At 63.1% G+C, this 22,771-nt stretch overlaps 1 protein-coding gene across 2 annotated transcripts; it reads left to right on the top strand.

Moving 5' to 3' along the window:
- The first annotated feature begins 1,831 nt into the window (after positions 1-1,831).
- Positions 1,832-22,480, top strand: ATP8B3 (ATPase phospholipid transporting 8B3). 2 transcript variants are annotated; one of them, XM_070491473.1, is made up of 28 exons: positions 1,838-1,926; positions 2,704-2,765; positions 3,293-3,384; positions 3,791-3,904; positions 4,956-5,054; positions 5,435-5,496; positions 5,952-6,024; positions 6,154-6,224; positions 6,664-6,746; positions 8,857-9,015; positions 9,273-9,290; positions 10,384-10,472; positions 11,013-11,203; positions 11,298-11,511; positions 12,547-12,725; positions 13,065-13,276; positions 13,399-13,511; positions 15,366-15,530; positions 15,629-15,740; positions 16,619-16,694; positions 16,882-16,996; positions 17,184-17,568; positions 17,708-17,931; positions 19,615-19,698; positions 19,858-20,097; positions 20,249-20,387; positions 20,646-20,773; positions 21,455-22,480. In XM_070491473.1, the coding sequence occupies exons 1-28, from the start codon at positions 1,838-1,840 to the stop codon at positions 22,370-22,372; spliced, it is 4,506 nt and encodes a 1,501-aa protein (XP_070347574.1). In that variant the 3' UTR covers positions 22,373-22,480. The 2 variants fall into 2 exon arrangements, with proteins under 2 accessions (XP_070347575.1, XP_070347574.1); XM_070491474.1 differs by lacking the exon at positions 9,273-9,290 and having other exon boundaries at positions 1,832-1,926; positions 15,366-15,496; positions 15,625-15,740.
- Positions 22,481-22,771: the final 291 nt, after the last annotated feature.

The raw sequence follows: 22,771 nt of genomic DNA, 5'->3' as shown, positions 1-22,771 counted from the left end.
GGTTTGTTGAGTGAATGAATGAAAGGAGAGGTTTACTTGGAGACCCCCCAGAGGCCAAGCAGAGTGTGCAGACCGGCTTCCAAAGAAATGTGAGTGGGAGGTTGGTGCTCTGACAGGGGGGTCAGATCGGGTGTCTGTCCTCACCACACCCAATCATTCATTCATTCATTCATTCAGCCAACATTTGCTCAGAGTGATGCTGGTGTCAGAGGGGGCTCCAGCCCCATGCAGGGAGGGGAGGCTGGGGCACAGAGTCAGACGCAGGCGCTCCGGTCTGTTGGGTCAGGGCTGGGGACAAAGGTGGTGGGGCGGAGAAAGCACCCAGGGCCCACTCGACCCAGACCCTGCTTTACAAGGTCTCGCCCCTAAATGACGGGCCCCTTAATGCCCTGCCCCGCATTAAGATCCCTTCATCCCGCCCTACTGCTGCCCTCTGATTCATCCCAGCCCCCGCGGACCCTATCCTACGCGCTGCGGCTGCAAGACTAACCCTGGATCTTGGCCCCAGGCTAGGCTTCTGCCCCGGCCCCGCCCCTACCCTGGCCCTCTCCGTAAGGCCCCGCCCCCGGCCGCATCCCGCCCCAAGTCATGGCCCCGCCCACTGCTGTGACCCCGCCCCTCAGACCACGCCTTCCGCGCTGGCCCCGCCCCTACCCAGGCCCTCTTGGTAAGACCCTGCTCACAGTCCCGCCCACTGCTGTGACCCCGCCCCTCGCGCTACCGCTTAGGCCACGCCTTCTGCTCTGGCCCCGCCCCTACCTGGCCCCGCCCACACACCCCGCCTTCTTGTATGACCCGCCTCCTCCGCTCCACCTTCTATCCTGGCCCCACCCTTTGGCCCGCCCCCGCCCCTCCCATCGCCCACGCCCCTCCCATCGATCCCGCCTCCCGTTATGGCCACGCCCACCGCCCCCACTTTCTGTCTTGGCCCCTCCCCCAGCCCCGCCTCCCATTCTGACCCCGCCCTCGGCCCCGTCTTCTGCCCTGGCCCCGCCCCTCTGCCCCCTCCCGTTCTGACCCCGCCCTCGGCCCCGCCTTCTGCCCTGGCCCCGCCCCCGGCCCCCCGCCTCCCGTTCTGACCCCGCCCACCGGGCCCACTTTCTGTCCTGGCCCCGCCCCGCGCCCGCGCCGCCCGTTTCAGGCCGGTTTCAGGCCCGTTGGCCCCGGGCTAACAGTTCCACCACGTCCGCCGCCCTGGGCCCCCGCGGACCGCCCGCGGCAGCCCGGCCCCGCCCTCCCCGGCCGGCGCAGGTGAGCGGCGGCGCTCCAAGGCTGTGCGTCCCCGGGCGCCCGCGCACCCTCTCTGGACCCCGCCCCACCCGAGGGCGGGAGGGCACCGGGGCGACGGAAGGGGCGCCCCCATAGAGAATCGCGCAGGGCGGGGTCCCCAGGGGCGTCCTGTGGACGCAGATCTCCCGGTCGGGGCCGGGCGTCAAACCCTGAGCCGCGGCGGCCGCGGGAATACTGGGGCTCCCCGCGGGTTAATGGGGCGTTCTGGTGAGCCGAGAGGGAGTGAGTGAGCAGGAGCAGCCCTAAGGGGCGGGCTCCTGTCCCAGACAAACAGTGGGGTGGATTCTGGCCATCTCGGTGTCGCCTCCAGCCCCGTCTATGCCCGCTGGGGCTCTCCGGCTCTGGGTCCCACTGGCTGGGCCTCACTTTCCCCCATCTGGAGAGTGGGCACCGGCCCCACTCAGGCCCGGGGAGCATCAGAGCTGGCCCTGAGCTGGGCCCTCCCTCCGGGGGACACCGATGACTCACACGCCGGCCATCCCCGTCCCGGGAGGTTCCTAGTTCAGTGGGGCCACCCAGACGGGGAGAGCGGGCCATCAGAACGGGGATGGGGGACACCCCGGGCAGAGGGGGAGCCCAGAGGACGTGCCCCCACAAGCCTGGACGGTCCGAGAAGTATGAGCTGAGACCAGAAGGGTGAGGAGGCCTTGACGAGGCCTGCAGGAAGGGGGCCAACGGGGTGGGGGGGGGGCGCCCAGGGCTTGGAGGGGAGGGAGCCGCTGAGTGCTGGGCGGCCAGGCTCATTTGGGGAGCCGCTGAGGGCCCCCCATCAAATTCCTGACCCCGAAGGACCAAGAGTGACCATGAACTAGCTGGGGGAAGGTTCCGGGCTCTGTGGAAGGCGTGTCCGCCCCCATCTCTCCCACCATGCTCAGTTGAGCTCTCCAAGAGTGTCTTGGCCTTCCAGACAGAAGGCATAACCCTGGGGCCCCGTTTAGTCAGTCAACAAACATTGATCAGGCGTGTAACCCAGCTGGGCATTGCATGCCACGTGGGGTTTAGGACAGAAGGGGGCAGCAGGGGGACCCCGGGAGGCGATGGGGGCCTGGGCTGAGGGTGGCCATGGGGGTGGGGAACAGTGCCCAGATGTACAATCCTTCATCCTAAGGTTACCAGCCAGAGTCGGGGGGGAGGCGAGCAGTGTCAGGTCACTAGCTGGGGGGACTGAGGGACGTGAGGGCTGTTGCAGCTTTGGGGATCAGCCCGGGCCCCCCTGGGCCTCAGGACATTCAAGGAAGGACACACCGCCGGCGGCTGAACCTTCAGAGCCCGGGGACGGGGCAGCAGGTGGACATGAGAGGGGATGTTTCAGAGAGGGTCTCCTCTGGGCATGAGCTCCCGGATGGCAAAGTAAGGGACAACGTCCAGCGAGGGCCGGGCCACCGGTGTGACCTCGCGTCCCTCTCCTGACAGCCCCACCGTCATGGGCAGCCTCGCCTACCGAGAAGGCCTTGAAGACGAAGAGAAGAACTCGGGTGCGTGTCCTGGGGCCGAGGATGGGGCGCGGGGCCGGGCGGAGGAAACCGAGGGGCATGACAAAGTGTAGTGGCCGAAGCGGGGGCACTGGGGAACCCCCCCAAACCCATCTGACCGGTCCAGTGCGGGGGGTCCTCATTGGGTTACAAATAGTCCCAAACCCTCTGCCTGAAATGTCGACTCGAGACTCAGGGGCTGCGAGCCCAGAACTATCTGGGCTGCCCAGGCCGGGCGTGTGGCCTCAGTTTACCCCGTCTGTAGAAGGAATGGGAGTGAATGGCCTGTTCTCCGAGCCCAGGGATGGGCCCTGGGGGCGGGGCGAGGGGCCACCCCTCACACCCCTGGGCTCCCGGAGCGCCCACTGTGTGCAGGGCCGCTGGGCCCTCCCTTTTGTTTACCGGCTCCGGCAGCCCACGGGGCAGCGTCCCCAGCCCTCGGGTCCCCGGGGGCCCATTAGCCCTCCTCTGGAGTGTCGTTAGCGGTGTTTGTCCGCGGGCCCGCGCGACGCCGGCTCTCTCGGCTTCAGGGTTCACCTGGGAGGTGAAGGCCAACAGCCGGGCCTACAACAGCCGCTTCAAGGAGAAGGCCTTCCTGTGCTGGCAGAGGCCGAAGTACAAGGTGGGCCGGCCATGCCGGGTCCCTGTCACGGAGCCCGGAGTGCCCTGTTCCCACCGAGTCACCCGTTGGGTCGGTCCTGGCGTCTCCGGGGGCCCCCTCATCCCGCCCCAGTTCCCATCAAAATAAGTTAATACGAGACCTTGAAGCTACAGCTTGTCCGTCTCGGCTCTGCCTAAAATCCCCTGGCGGGGGGTCTCCTCTGGGGAAATGCCGGGGTCCCAGCTCGGGCTCAGGGAGTCTCTGCACCCAGTCAAGGACTCAAGTAATGCTAATTCAAGGCCTTGCATTCAGCAGGCGCTTAAGTAAATGCTGGCCTGAGGCCTTGCATTCAGTCGGTGCCCAATTAATGCTGGTTGGTGGTGGCCGGAGGACAGGGCAGGCGCCCACATGCCACCTCTCCCTCCAGACCAACATCATCCACACGGCCAAGTACAACTTCTTCTCCTTCCTGCCCTTGAACCTGTGTGAGCAGTTCCGCCGCATGTCGAACCTCTACTTCCTTCTCATCATCATCCTCCAGGTGGGGCGGGGCGGGGTGGGGCAGCCCCCCTGGGGGGTCCGCGCTCGGGTCACCTCCTCCGGGAAGCCCTCCCTCAGCCCCCTGGCCGGCTGGCTCTGTGGACCCCGGGGCGGTTTCTCCATGTGGTCGTCTGTGTGGTTACGGGGCCGGCGTCCGGCTCCCCACGCCCCGGAAGCACCTTCATGGCTGGGTCCCCACTGCCCAGCCAGGGGCTTGGCACACAGGAGGCGCTCAATAGATGCTGAGCAGTGAGGGAGCACGGGCGGCTCCTCCAGGTCCGAGGAGGGTGGAGTCCTCCTGCAGGACGGACGGCCCCCTTGACCCCAGCTGGCCGAGCTGACCCCAGAGGGCGAGGAGGAAAGAGGGGGCGAGGGCGGGTTCTCGGGACCTGCCGGGCAGTCCCGGCTGGGGCACCTCCCTCCCCCAGCGAGTGTGCAGTTTCCAGGACACCCGACCACCCCCGCCCTGCTTCTCCGTTCTGTTCGGAGTAAAGTGAGAGGCTCTGCTTTTATCCATCAGTCCAGTGGACGCTTATTGAACACCTACTGTATGCAGGTCCTATCTGGGCACTGGGGACCTGGCGGTGGCCCTGACACCCGTCTTCGGGTGGCTCATGGGCTGGTGGGGGTGACTGCCATTAAACCACGTGGTGGGGACCAGCGATGGGGGACCAGGCTGGTCTGGAGGGGGCCGCTGGAGGAGGTGACGATGGAACTTGGACCTGAAGGGTGATGGGCAGGAACACAGCTACAGGGAGGGAGAACAGAGAGAGCCAAGGCCCTGGGGCATAGGAGGACTTCCTGGAGGAGGTGACCTGGGAGCCGGGCGTGGGAGGGAGACGAGGCATGAGGGAGAAGTTCTGGGCAGGGAGAGGGGCTAGAGGGCAATTGTCCCGTGGTTTGTGGGGAGAGATGGCCGGGCCCTGGTGGACAGCAGGAGCGACACGATGCCAGGTTGAGGGGCCGGGCGTGCCGGTGGGGAGGGCAGGAGGCCGCGGTCGGGGGGCGCCCAGGCGGGTAGACAGGGGCCAGCGTGACCTCCTCTGTGTCAGAGCATCCCCGAGATCTCCACCCTGCCCTGGTTCACGCTCTTCGCCCCGCTCGTCTGCCTCCTCGTCATCCGGGCCACGCGAGACCTGATGGACGACATCGTGAGTGGGGTTGGGGAGCGGCCAGGACAGGGATGGGGGTCAGAACGGGGTCCCCGGAGCCCCGGGCGGGTGCGGGGAGGGTTGGCGTGGGCGGCCCCGGTGGACTGTGTCATCCACACGGTCTCGCGGCCACAAGGGACAGGTGCCTGCTGGCCCTTCGGCCGGGCTGTCTTGGCGGCCACACGGGTGTGGCTGCACTCTGCCCTCTGCTCCTGCCGACAGCGGTTGGCCCAGCCGCCCTCCCGCCCGGGTCCCCGGACAGACGCGGCGTGCTGTGGCCTCGCTGGCAGGGCCGCCGGTGTGAGCAGGGACGGCTGTCTGCCCATCGCGGGGCGGCGTGGGGCACGGTGCCGTCTCTCTGACTCCCCCTGTCGGCGCAGGGGCGACACAGGAGCGATAGGGTCGTCAACAACCGGCCCTGCCAGGTCCTGGTGGGCAAGAGGTGAGGCCACGGCGGCCGGCGGCGCAGGGGTCCATCCCGGGGCGGGGACCTCCAGCACGGCCGGCCAGACACGGCAGGGAGGGGTGCCCGGCGGAGGGTCCAGCACCTTCCATGCTCCCAGACATCCCGGCTGGGTGTGATGGGGGCCCAGGCCAGCGTTTATGGGGCGCCTGCCGTCTACCAGGCCTGGGGTGGGCCCTGCGATGGGGGCAGAGGCTGAGGACCCCGTTGTCAGCACTGGCAGGGCTGAGCTCAGCCTAAGGGGCGGGGGGGGGGGGGGGGGGGCATGGCCGAGCCCCCCTGCCAAGACCTGCGGGTGGGGACGTCCCAGAAACAAAGGCCCTGCTCTTCCAGCTGCGGGGGCGGGGCGGGGGCGAGGGGGCGAGGGGGCGGGGGGTCCCCAGGCTGGGCCTGGGGGGGGCCCCCTCTCACACCTGCGGCCCCCCTCCCTGCAGCTTCCGGTGGAAGAGATGGAAGAACCTGCGTGTGGGCGACGTGGTCTGTCTACGCAGAGACAACATTGTCCCGGTGAGCACCAGGGACACCGCTCCGGGGCGGGGGGGGGGGGGGGGGGGGGGGGGGGGGGGGCTCCTTCCGCCGCTGGCGTCGTGCCCCCAGCAACGCCGTGTGCTCACCCCACCCCCCTTCCCGCCCCAGGCCGACCTGCTCTTGCTGGCCAGCACCGAGCCCAGCAGCCTGTGCTACGTGGAGACGGCCGACATCGACGGGTGAGGCTTGGGGCATTGCTACGGGTTTGGGGGTCTGGGCGCCAGCCCTTCCGTGATGGCCTAGCCCGCTCGGGTATAATGGTCACTCACCCCAGGAGCATTTATGGGGCGCCTGCAGGCCAACAGGGCAGCGAGGTGAAACCAGACAAAGGGACCCACCTTCTTCACACCAACATTTCTGGGAGTCCTACTGTGCGCCAGGCGCCACCACCCCAAAGGCAGGAAGGCCGAAGCTCTGGCCTCAGCCCTTTTGCAAACACCCTGTGTGACCTTGAGCAAGGCCCTCTCCCTCTCTGGGCCTCAGCCTCCTGATGAGCAGCCGGCGCACAGTAGGTGCTTGGCGAAAACGTCTGAGTGACTCTGGAAGGGGACTAGGGGGGCGCCTTGCCTGGGCGCCATCTGGTCCCCACCTTCCCCTCACTCCCCTTCTCATCACCAGGGAGACCAACTTGAAGTTCAGGCAGGCGCCAATGGTCACCCACCACGAGCTGAACAATGTGAAGAAGATGGCGTCCTTCCAAGGTGAGAGGTGGTGAGCGGGGGACCACAGGCCCGTCCACCCCTCTGGCCTCCGTCCACCCCTCCATGAAGTGGGCACGAAAGCCCCCCGCCTCGCTGGGTTTGGGGTCTGTAATGGGGTGTCGGGGTGGGGGGGTGTGTCAGGCAGCATCTACCCAGACAGGTACGGTCAGTTCTGCCTGCTACTGTTGTTACAAGACCCCTTGCAGCATTTTATCAGGAGTTTACGTTTTATTTGTAAAAACATGGCCATGGGGCCGGCCCCGTGGCCGAGTGGTTAAGTTCGCACGCTCTGCTGCGGCGGCCCGGGGTTTCGCCAGTTCGGATCCTGGGCGCGGCCATGGCACCGCTCATCAGGCCTCACTGAGGTGGCGCCCCACATGTCACAGCTAGAAGGACCCACAACTGAAATACACAACTATGTACCCGGGGCGATTTGGGGAGAAAAAGCAGACAGAAAAAAAAAAAAATTGGCAACAGTTGTTAGCGCAGGTGCCAATCTTTAAAAGAAAAAAAATAAACACGACCAGATTAAAGGAAACCTTTTTGGTGGTTTGATCGAAAAGGCAGCCTGCATCCATGGGCTAAGGACTCGCAGCCGTGGTGGGAAACGCCGCCAGCGACAGGGTGCCATTCCACCCCTGGCAGTTTCTCATTTTCCGCCTGGAGACATCTCACCCCTGTGGGTACAGTTACCGTTTGCTGTGGCCCAGCAAGGGGACCCTTGGTTGTTATGATTTTTCCTGTCTTGTCGCAAAGGCAAGTCGCTCTGTGTGGTTCTGCCGCAGACTCTTTGTCTCGAAGCGCAGCACCCTGGCTCCCGACGTCCACACGCTGGTCGCATGACTGGGGAAAGGCCTCGCTGGTGTGAACGGAGGCCGTGCCCGTCCCAACAGCTCTCTCCAGGCCCTGACCTGACCCAGCCTCCCTGCAAGGCATCACCCCAGTTTTTAGAGGAGGAGTCTGAGGGTCAGAGAGGTGGTGAGAGGCGTGGGCTTGTCCCCGGGCTCCTCCGCCCCCCAATCCACCCCACCCCACAACAGCCCCTATTTCCACACTCAGGACAAACTCAGTCTCTGAGAAGGAAGGGGGCAGAGCAGGTGAGGGTTGTTCAAGAACCCCATGGCCCTCCAGGTCTCTCCCTTCTGGGGTCCCAGCCCGCATCTTGTTGTCATTTTTTTTTTTTTGTGAGGAAGACTAGCCCTGAGCTGACATCTGCTGCCAATCCTCCTCTTTTTGCTGAGGAAGACTGGCCCTGAGCTAACATCCGTGCCCATCTTCCTCTACTTTATATGTGGGACGCCTACCACAGCATGGCTTGACAAGCGGTGCTGTGTCCACATCCGGGATCCAATCTGGCGAACCCCGGGCCACTGAAGTGGAACGTGCGCACTTAACTGCTGTGCCACCGGGCCGGCCCCTACTGTTGTCATTTTAACCCTCGCCAGGCACTGCCCTTGGCCGGCCTTTGCACCCTGAGCCTGTTTTCTCAGACAGAAGGGGGGCCAGCGCTATTTTGCTGGGGAGCGTTGGTGGAGAGGCCCCAGCACCCAGTAGGAACTTCCCTGCTCCCACCACCTTCCGGAAAACTCCACCCCATGCCCTGCATTTGTCCCCTGTGGTTTCGGGGTGCTGGACGAATCTCCTGCCTGTGGGTGTCCTTCCTACTTTCCCTCCTCGCACATTTATTGAGCACCAACTGTGCATCAGGTGCTGGGGTGGGCCCCAGGGTCCCAGCTCGACCGAGACGAGGTTGGCACCTGCTGTCATGGAGGAGTAGACGTCTAGTGACATCCCTGGATCATAACCATGAGGAAGAGGCTGGCGGGGGGGAACCAGGTCAGGGAGGGCTTCCCTGAGGAGGTATGAGTCCTGGTATGGGGAACAGCATGTGCAAAGGCCCTGAGGCCAGAAGGGGCCAGCACTGGAGCAGCTAGGCCACGTGGTGGGGGTGGAGGTGCCAGCAGGGAAGTTCGGGGCTGTGCGGGGCCATGAGGGTGGCCAGAGCCAGAGGGTGATAGGAACATTTCACAAGCCCACCCTTGCCGCGTTGGAGAGGGGTGGCCCGAGCCCAGCCATGCCCGCGGCTCCCTGACCTCCCAGTTGCTCACAGGCAAGGTGGTGTGTGAGGAACCCAACAGCCGGATGCACCAGTTTGTGGGGTGCCTGGAGTGGATGGGGAGGAAATACCCCCTGGACATCGGCAACATCCTCCTACGAGGCTGCAAGATCCGGAACACGGACACCTGCTACGGGCTGGTCATCTACGCGGGTACCGCCCCTCTGGGCCCCCGGAGTGTGAGCTGTCCTGGGGGGGGGGCGGTGAGAACCCTGAAGTCATCAGCAAGAAGTCACAAAGCCAGGCCCGGCTGCCACATGCATCTGTCCCGTGATGTGGGGCTCCTGGCGTGGCCTCTCTGGACCCTGGGTTCTGAAACTGTAGAGATGGACGTGTTGAGCCAGCGTCCTTGTCTTGGCTGGAAGAAGTGGGATGCTTGTGTGTCAACAGGAGAATGGGCGGCTGGACAGGTGGATGGATGGATGGGGGTGTGGGTGGAGGGTGGGTTGACAGAGGGATGGAGGATGGGGTGAGTGGGTGGGCGGGTGGGTGGATAGAAAAACAGATGGAAGGGCCGGCCTGGTGATGCAGCAGTTAAGTTCACACGTTCTGCTTCTTGGCGGCCTGGAGTTCGCCGGTTCAGATCCCAGGGGCAGACATGGCACTGCTTGGCAAAAGCCATGCTGTGGTAGGCGTCCCACATATAAAGTAGAGGAAGATGGGCACGGATGTTAGCTCAGGGCCAGTCTTCCTCAGCAAAAAGAGGAGGATTGGCAGCAGTTAGCTCAGGGCTAATCTTCCTCAAAACAAACAAACAAACAAACAGATGGATATATGGAAGGAGGGGTGGATGGATGGAAGGATGAATGGAGGGATGGATGGATAGATGGATGGAGGAATGGATGGAAGGGATAGAGGGATGGATGGATGGATGGATGGATGGATGGATGGATGAAGGGATGGATGGATGGAAAAATGGAGGAATGAATGGAGGAATGGGTGTATGGAGGGATGGAGGGAGTGATGGATGGATGGATGGATGGATGAAGGAAGAATGGAGGGAGGGAGGGATGGATGGAAGGATGGATGGATGGAAGGATGGAGGGATGGAAGAATGGAGGGATGGAAGGATGGAGGGATGGAGAGATGGATGGATGGAAGGATGGAGGGATGGAAGAATGGAGGGATGGAAGGATGGAGGGATGGAGAGATGGATGGATGGAAGGATGGAGGGATGGATGAATGGATGGAATGATGGATGGAGGGATGGTTGGAGGGATGGATGGAGAGATGGATGGTTGGAGGGATGGATGGATGGATGGATGGATGGAAGGAAGAATGGAGGGAGGGAGGGATGGATGGAAGGATGGATGGATGGAAGGATGGCGGGATGGAGGAATGGATGGAAGGATGGATGGAAGGATGGAGGGATGGAAGAATGGAGGGATGGAAGGATGGAGGGATGGAGAGATGGATGGATGGAAGGATGGAGGGATGGATGAATGGATGGAATGATGGATGGAGGGATGGAGGGATGGAGGGATGGAGAGATGGATGGAAGGAGGGATGCAAACCCTGCAGGTTTTGACACGAAGATCATGAGGAACTGTGGCAAGATCCACCTGAAGAGAACCAAGCTAGACCTCCTGATCAACAGGCTGGTGATCATGGTAAGCGGCCCGGGGCCCCTGCCCCGGGGGGATGGCGCACCCACAGAAGCCCCGCCGCCGTCTTCCAGGCCTGTCTCCCCTCTTCAAAAGGTGCAGCCTGATCCCACAGACAGGTCTGTGGGCCAGAGAATCTTTTCTTAAAACAACGATTAAAAAAAAAAATGTTTCTGTAAGACAAATTTTGATCCTGACTTTTCCCAAAATCTCAGGAGATCATAAAACGCTCCCCTCCTCTCCTGACCTTTAACACCCCTTAACTTTCTGTGCAGTCAACTTTATCTTCTTAAAAGTTACTGTAATAATAATTTAAAAAAACAGCAGCTGGGACACCTGGCCAAACCCTGCCGTTCCCCCCTCCCCGCTCCGGGACGGCCAGCTGCCTCCCCGCCGCCCCTTCATCCTGATGGCAGAGCCCGGGGCGGGGGTCCCGTGTCTGTGTTTGTCCTTTCTCGCCGAGCGTGTCACCACCAGCGAGTCCCCGGGGTGTCTCGGGGCCGCCCGGGTGCCCCCACGCTTGGCCGTCTCCCGCCCGCCCCGCAGATCTTTGTGTCCCTGGTGCTGATCTCGGCGGCCCTGACCGTGGGCTTCTGGTACAAGGTGAAGGAGTTCAAGACCAAGCACCACTACGTGGCCGCCAAGCACGCGCGCACCGTGGCCACCGAGTCCTTCTTCATCTTCTGGGGCTTCCTCATCCTGCTGAGCGTCATGGTGCCCATGGCCATGTTCATCATGTGGGTCCCCGGGGCCCCCCTCCTACTGCCTGCCCGCCAGCCCGCTCCCCGGGGGGCACGGGGGGCCAGGGACGTGACCCGGCTGCCTTTGCAGGGCCGAGTTCATCTACCTGGGGAACAGCGTCTTCATCAACTGGGACACGCAGATGTACTACGAGCCGAAAGATATGCCCGCCAAGGCCCGCAGCACGAGCCTCAACGACCAGCTGGGCCAGGTGGAGTACATCTTCTCGGACAAGACAGGCACGCTCACCCAGAACATCATGACCTTCAAGAAATGCTGCATCAACGGCGTCCTCTACGGTGGGGCCCTGCCCGGCACCCCGCCGCGGCCGGGACACTGGCCTTGGGCTGATGGAGAGCCCCCCCCAGGGGGCTGCATGGGTCTTGTGGATGTCCCACCTGCCCCGTGCCTGGCACTCCCACCCAGATCGAGCCACAGAACCGCGGCCGCATGCCTCATGTCATTTGGGGGTTGACAGACTGAACTTGGGAGCCCCGGCCACTGTGGGCATGTGGACGCTGAATTTCGAATTTTCACGGCGTTTGTTGTGTCACGGGATAACATCCTTCTTACAATTTCCCCCAAGCCGTTTAGAAACGTGAAAACCCTTCTGAGCTCGCAGGCCACACGAAAATGGGCGGCGGGGTGGGCGTAGGTCTCCACCCCCGGTCTAGCTTCTAACAAGGGCACGTTGTCTAGACCAGGAGCTGGCAGAGGACCAGGCCGGGTCATAATCAGGGCAGGTGGGCAGCGACCAGCGCCTCTGGCAAATGCCACCTGACCCTCGGCTGGGGACTGGGAGGGGGGCGATAAGGAGCAGTGGGGTCTGTGGCGAGCAGCATCCACCCCGGGCCGGGTCCTGTGATGTTCCTAGAAGCACTGTGGACCCAGGCTTTTATGTGAAATCATCCAGTTTTTCAAAGTAAGCAGCCAAGTTTCCCAGTTTTAAAAGGACACCGTGAGGACATAAAACAAAACGTGTTTCTTAGGACCGAGTCCCCCTCCGGGCTGCCCTCCTGGGCCCCCTGGGAGATGGGGCTGCCTCTTTCCCTCCTTTGAGCAGAAGGTGAGGCTGAGGCCGGGGGTCCTTGGTTGCTGGGGGCGACAGGTCCAGAGCGCTGGGACCAGCTGGTCTGGCTGCATCTGGCGGCTCCAGGAAGCCTGAGCTTGGCGGGTGGGGGCTGCGGGATCCCCGAGTGGGGCCCGGGGAGCTGAGGCCTGAAGCGGGGTCTTTCTGCAGGCGACGAGGAAAAGAAGACCGGCCGCAAGGTGAGCGTGGGCAACCCTGCAGCGCCGGGCGGCCGGGTGGTGGGGGGGACGGGCAGCGACGCCCCCAGAGCCGGCCCATGCGCTCACCGCCCCGCAGGAGAGCCCCTACCTCTGGAACAAATTCTCCGACGGGAAGCTGCCCTTCCACAACGCGGAGCTCCTGCAGGCCGTGCGCGGCAACAAGGACAAGATGGTGCGCGAGTTCTGGCGCCTGCTGGCCATCTGCCACACGGTGATGGTGCAGGAAAGGAACAGTGAGTGCCTGGCCGGCCTGTGCCACCTCCACCCGCCCGAGAGGGCGCTCCGGCCCCCGTCCCAAGCCTCACCTCTTGTGGACCTAGAGGGCTTCCAGGCCCGGGGCTCGAGGTCTGTTATCGAGCCGGGAGGGGGAGGTCCTCAAGGCTGGGGCCCCAGCATCCAGCTTCCGTTACTGGGCTTAGAGGTTGTACCGGCCCAGGGACCCTCATCCCACAAATATCTGGTGTGCTTCCGCCCTGTGCTGGGGATGGAAGCAGAACCGGCCGCCAGGGTTGGGGTGGGGGTGGGTCCTGACCGACCGGGTTGTTCTCAGCGAACCGCTGGTCCCGCCCCGCGGCCCCCTCCCCCTCCAGACCAGCTGTTGTACCAGGCGGCGTCGCCCGATGAGGAGGCGCTGGTGACGGCCGCGCGGAATTTCGGCTACGTGTTCCTGGCGCGCACGCAGGACAGCATCACGGTGATGGAGCTGGGCGAGGAGCGGGTGTACCAGGTGCTGGCCATGATGGACTTCAACAGTGTCCGAAAGCGCATGTCGGTGCTGGGTGAGCGGCGCTAGGTGGCCGGTCCCCTGGGGCCCAGAGCCCTCGCCTCCCCCCGGGACGGGGGTGGAGGTGGGCGGGGAGGGGAGCACCTGTGGTGGGCAGCCCGGCCTCTCCCTCCGCAGTCCGAGACCCCGAGGGCTCCATCTACCTGTATACCAAAGGCGCCGACACGGTCATCTTTGAGCGCTTGCGCAAGAAAGGCGTGATGGAGTGGACCACGGAGGACATCCTGGCCGTGAGTCCTTGTGGGACGTGAGGGCAGATGGGCAGGGATCGAGGGCCCAGGGACAGGAGGAGGGGGGCAAAGGAGGACAGTGTGTAGAGAAATGGCCTCAGGTACCAAAGGTAGCCATGTACAGTTGGCCAGGTTGTGCACTGCACGAAGTCCTTTCCGCCTCCACCCCCCATCCCGCACACACATGGGCTGGGAGGGGGCTGAACTTCAAGCTGCACTTGCTCAGAGGGGGTGACTTTTTCTCAGTTACTCAAAGGCACCTTGTGGTTGGCCTTTGACCCTGGACGCTGCCCCCCTCCCGGCCAAATCTTTCCTCTCTGTGGCTGGATCCCAAACTCCTCAGCCCAGCTTTCAAGGCTGCGTCTTTCTGCCCATCTAGCCTGGTATGGCCTTGCCCCTTGAGGGGTTCCCAGGACCCCCATTTCTGGCTTGCAGTTTCCCCGTGCTCAGGTGATGCCTCAGGACCTTTGCATGCACTCTCCCTCCTGCTTGGAATGCCTTCCTCCTCTTAGTCACTCAGGATCTTTGGGGACCCAGGGCTCAGCCACAAGGTCCCCACCTCCAGGGAACCTCTCCTGCCTGGACCCTAACATGGGGCTGGCGTACGATGCCGGCACCTCTCTCTCTGTCCTATCCTTGACCCTGTGGGGCTCCCCGAGGACTTTGCTGGGTCCCCAACATCACTCCGCACAGGGGCCAGTGGTGGGAGCTGTTTGTGGAAAGAATGTCACGCATCCCTCTGCTTCGGGCCTCCCAGAGTTCCCTGCACTGCTGGGAGTGGGGAGCTGGGTGTGTGGGGAGCCGGGAGTCAGGTCTCCGACTCAGAACTAGGCAACTGCAGTCAGATCATGACCCAGAGCCCAGGAGTAAGACGGCTCGGCTCAACGGCCCCATGGAACAGATGGGTAAACTGAGGCACAAGAGGGACAAAGGCCTGTCTGAAGCTCCTGATGCCCAGGGGCCGCCCTCTAGTCAAGAGCAAAATTGAGAGACACCGGGGGCCACCGGTTGGGGCAGAAAGCAGGGGGCAGGGTGGGGGGCATAGGACGGAAGCAGGAGCCATGGCAGATGCCTTTCTCAGGGCCACCTGGTCCCCAGAGCAGCGTCCCTGGGGTGAACGAGCTCTGGGTCCCCCCCCCCGGGGGCCTCGAGACAGAGTCCCTCAGGATCCTTCCTGTTCCCTCCCCACCCCGAGGCCTCAGCCCCTTGAAAAATGAGGCCAAGTGTGGGGCTCAGACATTCCTGGGCCCCGGGGTCCGGGAGGAGCCCAGGGGGCTGCACCCAGGGTCTTGCAGGGTCATTAGAAATGGCCACACCTGGGGCCAGCCCGGTGGTGCAGCAGTTAAGTGCACATGTTCCGCTTCGGCGGCCCAGTGTTCGCTGGTTCGGATCCCGGATGCGGGCGGACATGGCACCGCTTGGCACGCCATGCTGTGGTAGGCGTCCCGCATATAAAGTAGAGGAAGATGGGCACGGATGTTAGCTCAGGGCCAGTCTTCCTCAGCAAAAAAAAAGAGGAGGATTGGCAGAGGATGTTAGCTCAGGGCTGATCCTCTTCTTCAAAAAAAAAAAAAATGGCCACGTGAAGCGGCAGGAGGGGGCTGCTGGCCAGGGGACCTCAGGTGCAGAGGTCTGGAGGCAGAATGGGGCTGGGCACCAGGGGGCCCAGGGGCCCAGACAGGGCAGGTTTGGGCCCCGGGTGGTGCACCACCCACCCCTCTCTTGGGGGAGGACGGGCTGTGGGTGGGGACGAGGTCCCAGGAGCACAGGCAGAGGGCGAGGGCCGGGGGTGGGGCTGGAGGCGTGCAAGGAGGCAAGGTGGTGACCGGGTGGTGCCCGCCCGCCGGCCCCCAGTCTTTGGCTGAGCAGACCCTGCGGACGCTGTGCCTCGCCTACAAGGAGGTGGACAAGGATGCGTATGAGCAGTGGCACCAGCGCCACCAGGAGGCCAGCCTCCTGCTGCAGAACCGGGCCCATGCCCTGCACCAGCTGTATGAGGAGATGGAGCAGAACCTCCAGGTGGGCGGAGCGGGGGGGCGGGCCCGGGACCCCCATCCCTGCCGGGAGCTGGCTCCCTGCTCAGTCTCTTCCCTGCCCCCCGCCCCGTGCCCCCTCAGCTGCTGGGAGCCACAGCCATCGAGGACAGGCTCCAGGATGGCGTCCCCGAAACCATCCAGTGTCTCAAGCAGGGGAACATCAAAGTGTGGGTGCTCACAGGGGACAAGCAAGGTGCGTTGGGGGCGGCCACCCTCAGCGTGGAGACAAGGGAGGCGGGTGGGAGAGAGTCATAACCTGCTCGGAGCGCCACCGTCCACCCCTCCCGCCTGTGTGGGTTCAGCGCTGTCCTCCACCTTGTCTCTGGGAGAAGAGAAACTGGAACAATGAAAAATGCTGGGGTCCCCAGGGCACCTCCCTCGTGTGGGCAGTGTGGTGCCAGGTGCTTCCTGTGAGGTGGGCCCCTCGGTCCTCCCTTGTCACAGATGGCCCAGTGGGGCTCAGAGAGTTTGGGGCACCTGCCGGAGGTTGCCCAGCAACTTAGGCAAAAAGCTAGCCCACCTCGGGTCCAGTGGGCCTGGAGACCTGACTGGCCACCACCCCTGCAAGTTCTCTGGGACCCCACTGGGCACGGGTGCCAGCAGGGCCACATTAGGACTTCCGTGGGCACGAGCCACACACATGCACACAGTATTGAAAATGACATCTCACAGCCGTGTCGGGATAAAGACAAATATCCAGGCTGGGTTACGGTCACTTTTGTTTTTCCTTCTGATTTGAACGGGAATTAGGTCATTTTCGTGGGTTCCTAAAAGTGCCCAGGGCCCTGGGCTTGCTGTGTCTCCCATTCCCCCTTGGCCGTGGCCTCAGACTCACCTCTTTCCAGGAGCCTGGCCCCAGCCAGCTGGAGGGGCGGTCCCTCTGCTCAGAGCTGCAGCCAAAGTCTCAGGGCTGGCTCTCATTGGCTGGCCTAGGTCACATGCCCTCCTCTGAGCCAATCACCGTGGCCGGGGGGCGGGGCGTGCTGCTGTGATGGGCGGGGCTGGGTCTCCGGGGCGGAGGGGGCGTGGCCCGGGCGGAGGCTGCCGGGTGCTGAGCCCGCCGCTTTGCAGAGACGGCGGTGAACATCGGCTTTGCCTGCCAGCTGCTCTCGGAGAACATGCTCATCCTGGAGGAGAAGGAGATCACGTGAGCAGCGGGGGCCGGGGCCCGGGCCGAGGCCGGGGCGGGGGCGGGCACCGGCACCCCCAGCCCTGGGGGTCTGCCGAGCGCGCTCCCCTCCACCCGGGGCTGGGCTCCCAGGGCGGGGAAACCGAGGCACGGCTGCGGAGGGCCTGGAGAGGGCTGAGCCCCAGCTGGGTCCCCACCCCCCCAGTCGGATCCTGGAGGCCTACTGGGAGAGCAACAACAACCTGCTGGGAAAGAACTGCCTGAAGAAGCGGTTCCTGCCACAGGTCAAGATGGCCATGGTCATCAACGGGGATTTCCTGGTCAGTGCCCGCTCAGGGAGGATGCGGGGGCGCCCTGGCGCTCGGGAGGGGGCTGGGAGGACCCGCGGGGCCGGAGGTGGGAGGCGGGAGGTGGAAGGGGCAGAGCCAGGGAGGGTCAGGTCCAGCCTGGCGGTGGCCCGGGAGGAGCGGAGTGATGCGCCCCCTGCACCCCGACCCCCTCGTCCAGGACCAGCTGCTGCTGTCCCTGCGCAAGGAGCCGCGGGCGCTGGTCCAGAGCGCGGACGCGGACGCGGAGGAGCCGTGGCAGGAGCCCGGCGAGAGGCGGACGGACTTCCTGCAGGCCCGGCGGCTGTCCCTGATGTGGCGCTCCCTCGGGACGCAGCTGAGGAGCACGGGGCTGGCGTCGCCGGACCAGAAGGCGCGCGCCCGCGAGAGCCCCGAGATGCGGCGGGAGCGCGCCTTCGTGGAGCTGGCCTCGCGGTGCCAAGCGGTCATCTGCTGCCGGGTGACGCCCAAGCAGAAGGCCTTGATCGTGGCCCTGGTCAAGAAATACCAGCACGTGGTGACCCTGGCCATCGGCGACGGCGCCAACGACGTCAACATGATCAAGAGTGGGTGGTGGGCAACAGGGCCGGGGGTGGGGGGGGCGCGCGCGGGGGGAGTGGTGGGCTCCGGGCAGGGGGAGGGGGTGGGCGAGGGACGGGCTGGGGGCGGCCGGGACGGACAAGCTGTGTGTGCCCCCCCCCGCAGCCGCGGACATCGGCGTGGGGCTGGCCGGCCAGGAGGGCATGCAGGCCACGCAGAACAGCGACTACGTGCTGGCCCAGTTCTGCTTCCTGCAGCGGCTGCTGCTGGTGCACGGGCGCTGGTCCTACCTGCGCGTCTGCAAGTTCCTGCGCTATTTCATCTATAAGACGCTGGCCAGCATGATGGCCCAGGTCTGGTTCGCCTTCTACAGCGGCTTCACCGCCCAGGTGCGCTGCAGGGAACGGCCGTGTCTCTCCCGTAGTCTTCGCAGAGAAGCCGGCGTGCTCACACTCTGGGGTCCTCACGAGGCAGGGCTGGCCTGAGGTCACAGAGCAATGCAGCCTCTTGCATGGCTGCATTCATAGAGGCATAGAGTCCAGGGAAAGGGAGGGGATTGTTTCTGCTCAGCTCTGTGCCCAACATTTTCAGGGCTGTTTGGCAAATTGGAGCTTTGCAACAAGGGCAGGGCAGATGCCCCAAATGGGTGTCCTTCTAGGGAGAGAAGGACACCCTGAACCCCAGAGAATGTGACTGTGAGGGCTGCTTCCTGACTTGAAACTACTCAATGGTATCAGGGCAGAGACTAGATGTGCTCTCTGGGGCCTTAGAAGAATCATAGGGCTGTGTGAGGGAGTGAGCTCCCCGTCACTCATACCCAGGCATTTAAGCGGGAGTTCGACAGAGGCGCCCTTGACAAATACGTATCGGTCCTTTCACTTTTTTATTTCTAGACATTTTATTCTCTTAGACGCTACTTTAGAGGGCGTTGTTTTCTTAATTCCCTTCGGGGACGGCTCGTGGCTGCTGTACAGAAACACAGATGGTTTTCTGTAGGTTGATCTGTGCCCTGAGATTTCTGAATTCCTTCGTTGGCTCTTCCTTGTCAACTGGAATTCTTCTGCAGGAAGAGTGGCTCCTTCTCCCCCATTTCTTTATTCAGTTCCTTATTCCTCTCCGTGTGGACTCACGGAGGTTTACTCTGTTCTCTATTTTGTTGTTCGGATTGTCCCCGATTTGTCCTTGGGACACGTGTCTGCTCTTCTCCGAGCGCATCCTCACTTCCTGGGGCTACAAAGGGGTTCCCTGAGCAAATCCTGGGGTCAGCGGCTCCCGTGAGGAGCTCCGCGTCTTTGCACGAGAGAAGGGCAGTTGGACACCCAGATCCCTGTGGCCACTGTGCTCATCGCTGCTGGGCGCGCAGCCGTCTCAGCAGACGGAGCCAGCGACGTGCACGTGGTAACCACGTGCCGACCCGCAGCCACGCCTGTGTCTCTCCGTCTGTCTGTCTCTGTGTCCTTTAAAGACCATGAGTTCACGCTGAGTCCGGTCCCACAGCGCAAGGCGCAGCTTAGCCTTTTCCACATCCTTGTCTGTGACTCTCTCCTCCGACAGTGAGAAATTCAAATTCTCGCAAACTTCCTGCTCGTTACCTATTTGCTCAGGCCCAGAAGGCACAGGAAGTGGTTTTTCGGAACCGAAACCCATCTCCTTTGAACTGGACTGCATTCCCGCATCAGGAAGGGAGCTGAGCTCCCTACCTGTGGGGTTTCTTCCTAATCTCTCACCCACCAGTGATTCCCTGAATCTAAAATGGTCTGAAAACGCATTCCCCAGCCGTGTTTCCTCCTGTGGCTCCTTGGGGAAGCCAGCCAGTCCCAACCCATGCAGAGGCGCTGTTTTAATAAGATTAGATTGTACTTTTTCCCTCTGCCTTTTATCTTCCAGCTTTTCTCAAGCCTCGCTTAACCCACCCCTGGTCTTAGCCCCAAACTTGATTGCAATGTGACTTTCTAGCTCACCTGGAATCCTCTCCTGGAGCGGGGGCCCAGCTAGCTTGGGTGGGTCTCCTCAGGGAAAGATGCGTTTCTGGTTCCGCTGACCGCGTTCTCCTCCCCGCCGCCGCCCCCCAGCCCCTGTACGAAGGCTGGTTCCTGGCGCTCTTCAACCTGCTGTATACCACCCTTCCCGTCCTGTACATCGGCCTGTTTGAGCAGGTGAGCAGCCCGAGGCCTGGCTTCCTCCTTCCCTGAGGATGCTCCTGTCTCTGTGCCCCCTCCTCCCGCTGGGGGCCTAGGGTGGCGTGGGGGCCATCTCCCATCCCTGAGCCGGTCCCAAGATGCTGCCGCACCCTACCCACTATGCCCCGTCGCCAGGACGTGAGTGCGGAGCAGAGCCTGAAGTTGCCAGAGCTATACATCGTGGGCCAGAAGGACGAGCTCTTTAACTACTGGGTCTTTCTCCAAGCTGTGGCCCACGGCATGGGCACCTCCCTGGTCAACTTCTTCATGACCCTGTGGGTCTGCCGTGACTCGGGCGGGCCCGTCATCTTCGACGACTATCAGTCGTTTGCCGAGGTCGTGGCCCTGTCGGGCCTGCTGTCCGTCACCATGGAGGTAAGGGGGCCTCGGACACGGGCCGCTGAGGTCTCGCCGCCGGGTGAGCCTGCCCTTTGTGGACCCCGGGGGGCTCAGCCCTCGCCCTCCTCCACGGAGCCCAGCCCCGGGGTTCCCGCCCGCCCCCGCTTACCCCTCGCTCCTCGTGCAGGTCATCCTCATCCTCAAATACTGGACCGTCCTGTTTGTGCTGGCCGTTCTCCTCAGCCTCTGTTTGTACATACTTGTGACTTGGGCCAGCCAGAGCTTCTGGCTCTTCAAACTCTCCCCCAAGACCTTCCCGTTTCTGTGTGAGCCCCCAGCAGGGGACGGGGTGGCGGGCCCCGGAGATGGGCATGCCCAGGACGGAGCGCCCGCTCTGCCCTCCCTGACCCGCTGTCTCCTTGGCCGCGCATGGGGAGGCGCGAGCGCCTTTTGGGAATTTGCACAAAGGTGTCCCTCTGGGGGGAAGAGAGGGGGTGGAGGTGGGGTGTCGGGCGGAGCGGGCAGCAAGCAGGCTCTGGGGAGGCTCCATCCTGGGCCGGGCCGTGACCCTGCCCTCTCACCAGACGCTGATCGCAACGTGCTGTCCCAGTCCCCCATCCTGCTGGTGATCCTGGTGAACGTGTCGTTGAACACGCTGCCTGTGCTGGCCTTCCGTCTCATTCACCAGACCCTCAAGAAGCCACGCCCCAAGGTGAGGGGGCCTGGGCTCCCTGCTGGGCATTCCCCTGATCCAGAGTTTGTCCCAGGGAAGGACTCTGATTGGCTGGCCCAAAGTCAAGTCCCAGGGAAGGACTCTGATTGGCTGGCCCAGAGTTAAGTCTCAGGCTAGGACTCTGACTGGCTGGCCCAAAGTCAAGTCCCAGGGAAGGACTCTGATTTGCTAGCCTGGAGTTAAGTCTCAGGGAAGGACTCTGATTGGCTGGCCCAGAGGTAAGTCCCAGGGAAGGACTCTGGTTGGCTGGCCCGGAGTTAAGTTCCAGGGAAGGACTCTGATTTGCTGGCCCAGAGTTAAGTCTCAGGGAAGGACTCTGATTGGCTGGCCTGGAGTTAAGTCTCAGGGAAGGACTCTGATTGGCTGGCCCAGAGGTAAGTCCCCAGGGAAGGACTCTGATTGGCTGGCCCAGAGTTAAGTCCCAGGGAAGGACTCTGATTTGCTGGCCCGGAGTTAAGTCTCAGGAAAGGACTCTGATTGGCTGGTCCAGAATTAAGCCCCAGGGAAGGACTCTAGTTGGGTCAACCTGGGTAAGGAAGAGCCTGGCCAGTCAATGGTGGCCAAGGGCTCTGAATGACCCCCATGAAGGAGCAGGCTACCTGAGAGCAATCAGCATGGTGTGGGAGGCTGCTGACCCTCGCCCTCCCCTTTGCTGTGCAGGAGGAGGAGGAGGCCCCAAGTGAGGAGCTCGTCACCCCGGAGCCCATGCCCTACATACACCGGGAGTCACGTGGCCGGCGCTCCAGCTATGCCTTCTCCCACCGTGAGGGCTACGCAGACCTCATCACACAGGGCACCAGTCTGCGGAAGCCACCAGGGGTCAACAGCGACATGCTGACTGAACAGAAGGTCCCATCCGATGAGGAGCTCCCCCCGAGTTTCGAAGAGCTACCCTGGTACTCCAGGAGGATGTCATTCCTGGGGAGGAAGAGACACCAGCACCGGGGTAAGGTGTCCTCCGAGGACATGCAGCCCACCACCGTGGTGAGCTCATCCTTCACTGTGGACGGGCCATCCTCTCCTCATCTGAAGAACCAACTCTCCCTCGCCAGGAGCGTGGCTGCCAGCACAGAGTGGCAATCCAGGTCTTTCCAGGAGAAGTTGCCAGTGAAGCAGGGGAGGTCACTATCGGTTGGGTACTGGTCATTTTCTCTTCCTAAGAGTCTGCCACTAGCCAGGAAGAGGCCACCCTCCCTTCAAGACATGCCACTGTCACTCAGGGAAAACCAGCTGCCGCTGTCTGGGAGTCAGCCACCGTCTTCGGGACAGCTGTCTTTGGAGAGCCAGCCAGGAGCCTGGGAAGCAAGGAAACCCCTCTGCAGTGTCTCACTGCCGTCCTTGAAGAGCTTGGAAAAGGAGCTCGAGCTCCCAGAGGAGGAGGAGCTGGGGCCACCTCCCACCGACACCTCTTCTACCCTGGTGGAAGTCACGCCACTGTCTACAGAAGAGTCATCCGCCTACGAGCTGCCCATGGAGGTGGAGCCCGGGCCGGAGGAGGGGCAGCCGGCGGTGCCCAGTGGGGACCAAGTGCCACCCAACCGAGCGGAACAGCCGCCCCTGCCTGAGAAGGACCAGTGACCGCCCAGGCTTTGTCAGCATCAACCGGCGAGCATGAGGCCGTCCCCCGAAGACAACGGCTCCACGTCCTTTTCTTTCTCTAATAAACCAGGGTCCCTCGGACCCAGGGCTCCCCGAGGCTCCCTCACTTCCTTTTACCTCTTTCTCTGGTGCCTCATGGAACCATCTTCCCTGGTTTTAAAGATGAAAACCCTGACCCCTAGTGGCCTGATGGGGGATTTGCAGGGAAAGCGTCTCTTTCCTTTGGGTTTTCTTCCGGTGGAGAAGGTGGATGGAGCTGGATGGCTCTTGCAGAGGAGGGAGGTGCCAAGCAGATTCTGCTGACCGGCCCTGGCTCCCAGACCGCTGCCTCCCGGCCCCTTCCCAGGCATCAGCTGAGGTCCACTTGCGGCACCACCC

The sequence above is a fragment of the Equus asinus genome, chromosome 20, assembly GCF_041296235.1.
Source record: "Equus asinus isolate D_3611 breed Donkey chromosome 20, EquAss-T2T_v2, whole genome shotgun sequence".
Taxonomy (NCBI): Eukaryota; Metazoa; Chordata; class Mammalia; order Perissodactyla; family Equidae; genus Equus; species Equus asinus.
Note: the sequence above shows the minus strand (reverse complement) of the source record. Positions and strands in the feature narration are given on the sequence as shown.

Bases quoted from the DNA above. Each gene is read 5' to 3' on its own strand.
- ATP8B3 (XM_070491473.1), top strand. From the start codon at position 1,838: ATGGGGGACACCCCGGGCAGAGGGGGAGCCCAGAGGACGTGCCCCCAC. The intron at 17,569-17,707 runs GTGGGTGGTGGG...CCCCCCCCGCAG, and splicing joins CGACGTCAACATGATCAAGA to CCGCGGACATCGGCGTGGGG. The intron at 17,932-19,614 runs GTGCGCTGCAGG...GCCGCCCCCCAG, and splicing joins ACAGCGGCTTCACCGCCCAG to CCCCTGTACGAAGGCTGGTT.